Here is an 8,496-nt window from a genome sequence, read left to right on the forward strand (position 1 = left end):
TGCCTTTATTTATTGAATTTATTTAGGAAACAGAGTACTTATAATGCCCTTAATTAAATTAAATAATTTCGATACGCATCTGATAGCTTTTTCTCCCTCATTTGCTTTTCTGAAACGAGGAATTGATGTGCTTTTTTCAAAAATTGCATTCAATTCTGGCTGAAGCAGTAAAATAATTTCCTGTAGGGCTTCTATGAACTCTCCTAGAGAAATTTCGGCCAACTCCTTATCGAAATCTTCCGCTTCCAGAGAAAATTTATAGGTTGATTTTTCTTGTTCTGAGGATGCAACCTTGGAGATGGATGGTGACACCTGAAGAAATGAAAGTAATGAAATTAATTTTCAAAATTTTCAACAAAAAGTGCTGACTCACCATTTCCATTAGGAAAATTAAGGTCAAAATTAGACAACCTGTGTGACTCGCCATATCGGAACTCGATGAAATAAACATTGTTCGGATGTCCTTATATTTCGAATACCCCGCACACTTATCATTCTTTGATTGTATTATCGTGATGTATGTAGGTATGTAAAAAATATTATAGAATCTATTTATTGTGCTTCAATGAAATATTTATTCGAAAAGCGTGACACAAATCTTTTGAGATGTGATTTCTCGAGTTCCATTAATAGCGGATCGTGATCATTTGAATCGAGGAGGATAAAATTTTCATGAGCAATGGATTCAGGTATTCTCTGACAATAAGTTATTTGTGTTGGAACTAGATTAATTTATTATTAAAAATATCATGGCATCATTGAATTTGATAGTTAAGGTTGAAATATATTTTTAGTGTTGTCAATATAGAAAAATAAAAAGTCACTTTTGGAAAACTAATAATTTGTTCAATTCTAAGTTTTCAAAAGGTAAATAAGTAAAGATATAACATTTGGCGACCGTGATAATGGAGAATTCCAAGAAAGAACGAGAAATAATAAGAAAACACTTCAAGAAAATATGTGCAGAAATAGACCTGAAAATAAGCGACAAAGAACGAAGCAAAGACGACATGTTATCCCTTTTAAGGCAATTAGAAGACAAGGGTGACCGACTATTCTCTTCAGATGAAAACATTAGAGGTATGTTATTATCAAATGAAACTGAAGAGGAAGATTTAGAAGAGGAATTCAACAAAGTAGAATTTTTCCGAGAATTCGTAAGACAAAGATCTAAATGTGAAGCTGAGTTGAAGAAGTCATTGGATCAAACAACATCGCAAGAATGCAGCGGCGAAAAAAAAAGAGAAAATTCCGGCTTCCACAAATTGAAATGAAAAAATTCGACGGAAATGTCAAAAATTGGATAGGATTTTGGGGACAGTTCCGAAAAATACATGAAGACATGGAAATCGATTCCGAAGACAAATTTTAGTACCTACTTCAGGCAACAGAAGTTGATTCAGCAGCAAGGAAGCTAGTGGAGAGTTTTCCTCCATTAGGAGCGAATCACACGATAGCTGTCGATCAGATAAAGGCAAGGTTTGCAAAAGATGAATTCCTTATCGAGGTGTATGTGAGAGAATTGCTGAGTTTAGTTCTCAAACAAGCAATGGACAATACAAGTATGTCACTTTCCAATCTTTATGATAAGTTAGAAACACAACTTAGGGCATTGGAATCTCTAGGGGTAACAAAGGAAAAATATGCGGCAATGTTGTATCCTTTGGTAGAGTCTTCAGTACCGAACGATACATTGAAAGCATGGGAAAGATATCGCAGTTCAAATAAAGTGAACAGCATTTCGAATCCAAATGAGATAGGGAAAAGTATATGTGGTTCTGATAATCTGTCATTTTTATTAGATTTTTTACGAAGCGAAATTGAATCAGAAAAAAGAATAAATCTAGCACAGTCAAGTTTCTACAATAAACCAGTCGATAAAACAGGTGACGGTGGATTATACACAGCTGCAGCATTATATTCAGCAAGTTCGAAAGACGCAGGAAAAGTTGGTAAGAAAGTTCCATATTGTCTCTTCTGTACAAAATCTCACTGGAGTCAAGATTGTCTCAAAGCTCAGCAATTATCTTTGAATGAGAGAAAAAATATTGTCAAAGAAAAGAAAGGTTGTTCCGTTTGCCTAAAACAATATCATACTTGTCAACAATGCAGAGCATTTGTGAGATGTACAGTCCCTGGCCAGTTTATTAGACGCACTGAGGATTTTTTTTATATTTACTGGTATTGCCCGAGGAAAAAGCAGAATATTTGAATTTCATTTCCACAGAATGTCAGCTTTATCTACTACTCTCATTAAATTGTTCTATTTAGCTTTTATTTTTGATTTTGTAGTATTAGTACTTAAGTATGAATCAGTACTATGTCTTCCAGTGGACGTCTTGCATTCTGCATGTTCGGACGTTATTTCGATAATTCACATATAAAATCGTTATCCTCGAATGCATCAAACCGAACAATTCTGCATTGATAGTATGAAGCTCTCATAGCTACACAGGGTGGCTCAGCAAAATATTAGAATTTCATGTTTAATCATCAATAAATCAATATTTTTTATTGAATATGATATATTATATGTGAAAACCATTTAGAGATGAAGTATATGTAACATATACATTCAATTCAATAATTCAATATTGAGATTTTGCATCGAATCAATGCGTCTAATAATATGGCCAGGGACTGTATAGTTTGTTCGAGGAAACATTATCCAATAATGTGTCCGGATTCAGATCTGAAAAAGGGAAAGAAGGATAATGAGAAGAATGAAACAGAAAATATTTTGACTAGCAACTTATCTAGTACAGTATTATTGCAAACAGTTCTTGTGCGGATTCATTTTGAAGGGAGCGAAAAAATAGTTAGAGCATTATTAGATTCTGGTTCACAAAGCTCTTATATTTTATCTAGAAGTGCAGAAGAACTTAAGTTGAAGAAAATTGACAATGAAACTATAATACAGGGAGTTTTTGGAGGGAAGCAATCCCAGCCAGAAATTCATAAGTTATTCGAAGAAACAATAAAAAGTATTGATAACACACATGAATTTAAACTCAATATGTTGAATCAAGATAAAATCTGCAATTATATTCCTCGTATTGATGATTCATCTTGTATAAATTATTTGAAGCAGAGTAATATTGTGATTCACGATAGCAATTTGTCAAATGCTTCAAAGGAAATTGAACTATTACTAGGAGCAGATATATTTGGTCATTTATTAACTGGTAGAAAACATCACCTTGATGGTGGCCTTGTAGCGCTCGAAACATATTTGGGGTGGACACTCATCGGACAGTACGACACAAAACAACGCAATGAGACTATATTTTCTGGATTTTCCGAATTGTCAATACCAGACTTATGGGAGTTAGAATTACTTGGTATAAAAGATTCGGTACAAGTAAAATCAAATGAAATTCTAGAAGAGCAAGCTTTGATCCATTTCTATGATACTATTACTATAAATGACGAAAAAAGATATGAAATTAAATTACCTTGGTCGCAAGATCACTTGAATATTTTAGATAATAAGAAAATGGCTCTTAGTAGATTAGAGTCTAATACAAAAAGATTGTTGAATTTGAACAAATATGATGATTATTCAAGGGTATTCGATGAATGGGAAGAATTGGGTATTATTGTGGAAGTGACCGACGAGAAAGAAATGAGACAAGAAAATTCAATTCATTATTTGTCGCACCATGCAGTCATTAAAGAATCAAGTGCAACTACTTAAATTCGCCCAGTTTTCGATGCATCAGCTAGGGACAAGGATGGGAATTCATTAAATGGCTTGGAAAAGGGTCCGAATTTTCGGGAATTAATCCCATCATTGCTTTTAAAATTTCGCATCAATGCAATTGGCATAGTTTCTGATATAGAAAAAGCGTTTTTACAGATAAGTATATGTCCAGAAGATAGATATTATTTAAGATTTTTCTGGTGGAGAAACTACTCAGAAAAGGAAACTAAAATATACAAGCATTGCAGAGTAGTGTTTGGTGTCAAATGCAGTCCATTTATTTTGTCAGCTACGATTAGTTATCATTTGGATAATGTTGCAGTACAGTTTGTAGTGGACCTACCCATGTTAGACAAAGAATATTATTGAGCTATTATCACAGAGCACTAATGCACGTAGATTATGGTGATTGTTCTATTTTCCATGGAGATGATAATATATTAATTTAGCGTCGATTGTGACGGACGGAATAAAGTTTGATAAAAAATACATAAAGAGTTTTTCCTTCGAAGAGTAGAGAACATTACAAATGGCGACGAGGTGAAAAAAACGTGGTGTTGAATTGTGGAAAGGTGGCAGTTTCTTCCAATAGATTGTACTGAGAACGCACAAGAGTTTTCAAGCCATGGAGAGTTATAAGTCTTCGTTTTCTCCATTTTCCGTGCGAAATGCAACTTCTGTAAATGACTGGGATCGTTGGAGGCAAACTCTGGAGTTCTACTTCACGGCCGAGAAAATTGATGATGTCAAAGTAAAACAAGCAAAATTACTGTTGCTAGGTGGTCCAGAAATTCAGGATTTATTTCTTTCGTTGCCAACGGTGACTGAATATCCAGAAAAATATGATGCATATTCTTACACAGTGGAATGTCTTGAAGCCAAGATTAAGCCAAAGAGTACCAAATGGTATGAACGCCATATATTGAACCATATTCGTCAAGAAAATGGCGAGTCCATTACTACCTTCCAAACACGGGCTCGTAAGCAAGCAAAGAATTGTTCGTTCCGAGATTCCTCGGCTCTCGATGAAGCCATTCACATGCAGATTATTGAAGGTTGCCTTTCTATGGAACTTCGTAACCATGGAACTTCGTAACCGTTTACTAGAAAAGGAGGATATGACGCTAGATCAAGTCGAAAAGCTAGCCAGAACCTTGGAAAGTGTTAGTCAGCAGTCCAATGCTATAACAGGACATTCTGTCTCTCCATCTCAAAATTCTTCCCTAGTTTGCCGCACTCCTCATACAAATTCACAAAAAAGGGGTAAGAAGGAGTCTGATAATTCGCAGTCTTTCGGTTCATCCACAAGGTTTACTTGTTTTTGTTGTGGAAATGAAGGACATCGGTCACGTTATCCTCAATGCCCTGCTCGAAGTGTAATCTGCAAGAAGTGCAAGAAGAAAGGTCACTTCGCAAAAGTTTGCAAGTCTCGTTCCCAGCTTAATGAATCGAAAGCAAAGGAGTCACAGCCATCTTCATCCTCCGTCAAAGTAGTTTGTGATGAAAACGTTTTTTGCGTACGAAATCTTATTGAGCCAAATGACGAATTGGTTACTTGTCACTTCGGTGGAGTTCCTACTGAAACCTTCATTGACTCTGGAACAAAGTGGACAATGATGTCAAAAAAAACATGGAACATGTTGTATCGTAAGGGTGTTCGATTCTTGAGTTACGTCCCAAACCCAGATGTCAATTTCTTCGATGCTTCTGGTCGAGTGAAATATTCAGTGCTTCAAACGGTCCATATAGAACTGCAGATTGGTGAAAATATCCAGACAGCAGAAGTAATCGTTTTCAAAGAACATATCCAAACACTTCTTGGCCGTGTCGATGCTAAGGCCCTCGGAGTTCTTCGAGTTGGTCTGAATGCAACCAAGGACCTTTACGTTCGAGTAGTTTCGACACCAATAAAAGAGCCCTTATCCAAATTGAAGGAGTTTCAGCTCCAGATTCCAATCGACAAATCCGTTCCTCCAGTCATCCAGCCCGTTCGAAGGATACCTTTCGCATTACGCACCCGTATAGAAGAGCAAATTAATGAGTTGCTTCGATTGTATATTATTGAGCGCGTCGAAGGTGCATCTCCTTGGGTTTCTCCCATTGTTCCGGTTCCAAAAGGACCAAATGAAATTCGTCTTTGCGTTGACATGCGTCGTGCAAATGAAGCTGTACTACATGAAAAACATCCAATTCCAGTGATCGATGATATTGCACCGTTGTTGAAGGATGTTACTGTCTTCAGTAAGGTTGATCTTAAGCAAGCGTATCATCAGATCGAGTTAGCACCCGAATCAAGGGAAGTTACAACTTTTGGTACACATTTGGGGCTGTTTCGTTATAAGCGACTAATGTTTGAATTAAAATGTGCTCCCGAGATGTTTCAACGCATTTTAGAGAATATCTTATCAGGGCTGAAAGGTGTCTTCAATTACTTAGACGATCTTCTCATTTTTGGACGCACACTGGAAGAACACGATGCTAATCTTAAAGCAGTCCTTCAACGCTTATAAGATGTTGGTTTCGTAATCAACCCTGGAAAATGCCAGTTTCGAAGAAATGAAGTAACTTTCCTTGGACACATCATCAGCAATAATTCTATTCGTCCAATGCTTGACAAGGTACGTGCAATTAAGGAGTTCCGTGCACCACGAACAGCAGAAGAACTGCGATGTTTCATAGGGATGGTGTCCTACCTGGGCCGTTTTATTCCTCACTTCTCCACAGAATTTGATGTACTTCAGAAAGTAGCTCGTCATAATCCGTTCAAGTGGACAGCAGAAGCGGATCAAACATTCATTCACGTACAATCTTTGCTTTCTGAAGATACTTATCTCAGTTTGTTCGATCCTGAATTGCCAGCAATTGTTATGGCGGATGCAAGTCCAGTAGGTCTTGGCGCAGTGCTGCTACAAAGAAAGAATGATCAATTTCGAGTGATATGTTATGTCAGCCGTTCTCTTTCTCCAATTGAACGACGGTACTCCCAAACGGAGAAAGAAGCTTTAGCTCTGGTATTTGCAGTGGAAAGGTTAAAAATGTATTTAGTTGGTCGTGAATTCGACCTGGTTACGGATCATAAACCGTTACAAACCATTTTTGGTTCGAGGTCAAAACCGTGTGCAAGACTAGAACGGTGGCTTTTGCGAATTCAAGGTTACAAATACAGAATTATACATGTACCAGGCAAGAACAATATTGCGGATCCATTGTCACGCTTAGTTCCACCTACAAATATCGTAACAGAAAAGAGAAGAAGAGAAGAAGAGAAGTACGAGAAGAATTTAGTAATGGTTGTACACAGTTTAGTTCCAAGAGCTATTACCTTGAAAGAGATTCGTACTGCATTATGAGCAGATGAAATTTTAAAGTCTGTTTGTGAAAGCCTTCGTTCAAATCGACGAGTCACTGAGAAGACATATTCTGCATTAGTCGAAGAATTATGCATTGTCAACAACATTCTTCTACGGAGACAGGTATTAGGAATGCACATGAAGGTCATCCAGGTATTATAAAGATGAAGGAACGCCTCAGAAGCAAGGTGTGGTGGCCTGGGATTGATAGGGAAGCAGATACATTTGTTCGCACCTGCGGCGAGTGTCAGAAGGTTGGTAAGTCAATCACTTTGCAAGAAATGTCTCGTCGTACTCTCCGTGATGGACCTTGGCAGGACTTAGCCATTGATTTTAAATCATCTCCATCAAACAAACACTTATGTGTTGTAGTAGATTACTTCAGCAAATTCATCGAGTGCAAGGTCATGAAGAAGACTGTGGTCTTCTTCATGTGTGGCTGAAGCTACGACGGCATTCCTGCAAGAAGTTTTTGCGAGGTTTGGCTATTGTTATTCAATAACATCCGACAATGGTCCTCCTTTCAATTCTGAAGAGTTTTCAAATTTCTGTAAAGAGTTAGGTATCATTCATTACACCACTCCACCTTATTGGGCTCAAGCCAATGGAGAGGTAGAAAGGCAAAATTGCAGTATTAAAAAGATTATCAAAATTGCTATGCTGAAAGATGAAAACTACAAGCGGGAGTTAAACAATTATCTCCTGATGTATCATTCAACTCCTCATTCTGTAACTGGTATTAGTCCGGCAAAACTCATGTTCAATCGCAAACTTCGAGACAAAATTCCAACGATGAGAGAACGGATCGTTCCAGGTGTTCGAGAACGTGATGCATACCAAAAGGCGTTGTCATCAGAAAGACTCAAATATGACTCAGTTCCTGACAAAGCATTTGAAGTTGGAGACGAAGTTTTGGTGAAAAGACCGTTCAGTCATCTTAAATCCGATTCCAAGTTTGAAGGGGATACAGGAACAGTTACATCAGTAGATGGTCCATTGGTCTTGGTTAATACACCTACGCGTTCAATTCAACGTCATAAAAATCAAGTGGAATGGTATGATCATCGTCCAACTGAGAAGTTAAAAGAGGATACATTACCTGAAGAGATCAAAAGTGGAGAAGGTTCACCACCTGCAGCAGTTTCGTCACGTCCAGTTCGCAATAAGCAGAAACCAGTTTGGCAGAAAGATTATGATTTGTCATAATCATTTCCTGCCTTTTTTATTCAGTTCATTTATTTTTTTTTTTATTTGAACGTGGAAAAGGGTTTGTAGTGGACCTACCCATGTTAGACAAAGAATATTATTGAGCTATTATCACAGAGCACTAATGCACGTAGATTATGGTGATTGTTCTATTTTCCATGGAGATGATAATATATTAATTTAGCGTCGATTGTGACGGACGGAATGAAGTTTGATAAAAATTAAGATGTCTAAAAC

At 37.1% G+C, this 8,496-nt stretch overlaps 3 protein-coding genes across 3 annotated transcripts; 2 read left to right on the plus strand and 1 right to left on the minus strand.

The window, feature by feature from the left end:
• On the minus strand, positions 1–534 carry LOC123317525. The gene is made up of 2 exons (XM_044904098.1): positions 374–534; positions 1–312 (listed from the first exon to the last, which is right to left on the minus strand). The coding sequence occupies exons 1-2, from the start codon at positions 449–451 to the stop codon at positions 19–21; spliced, it is 372 nt and encodes a 123-aa protein (XP_044760033.1). The 5' UTR covers positions 452–534; the 3' UTR covers positions 1–18.
• Positions 535–2,629: 2,095 nt separating this feature from the next.
• On the plus strand, positions 2,630–3,697 carry LOC123316925. The gene has a single exon (XM_044903241.1). The coding sequence runs from the start codon at positions 2,630–2,632 to the stop codon at positions 3,695–3,697; it is 1,068 nt and encodes a 355-aa protein (XP_044759176.1).
• A 1,088-nt stretch (positions 3,698–4,785) lies between these two features.
• On the plus strand, positions 4,786–6,213 carry LOC123316927 (uncharacterized protein K02A2.6-like). The gene has a single exon (XM_044903242.1). It carries the CDS (start codon positions 4,786–4,788, stop codon positions 6,211–6,213), a length of 1,428 nt encoding a protein of 475 aa, XP_044759177.1.
• The last annotated feature ends 2,283 nt before the right edge of the window (positions 6,214–8,496 follow it).

Source organism: Coccinella septempunctata, chromosome 7 (genome assembly GCF_907165205.1).
Source record: "Coccinella septempunctata chromosome 7, icCocSept1.1, whole genome shotgun sequence".
Classification (NCBI taxonomy): Eukaryota; Metazoa; Arthropoda; class Insecta; order Coleoptera; family Coccinellidae; genus Coccinella; species Coccinella septempunctata.

Excerpts from the sequence above, each read along its gene's own strand:
- LOC123317525 (XM_044904098.1), bottom strand. The coding sequence starts at position 451 with ATGTTTATTTCATCGAGTTCCGATATGGCGAGTCACACAGGTTGTCTA. Across the intron at positions 313-373 it reads TAATTTTCCTAATGGAAATG|GTGTCACCATCCATCTCCAA; the intron begins GTGAGTCAGCAC and ends TCATTTCTTCAG.
- LOC123316925 (XM_044903241.1), top strand. The coding sequence starts at position 2,630 with ATGGCCAGGGACTGTATAGTTTGTTCGAGGAAACATTATCCAATAATG.
- LOC123316927 (XM_044903242.1), top strand. The coding sequence starts at position 4,786 with ATGGAACTTCGTAACCGTTTACTAGAAAAGGAGGATATGACGCTAGAT.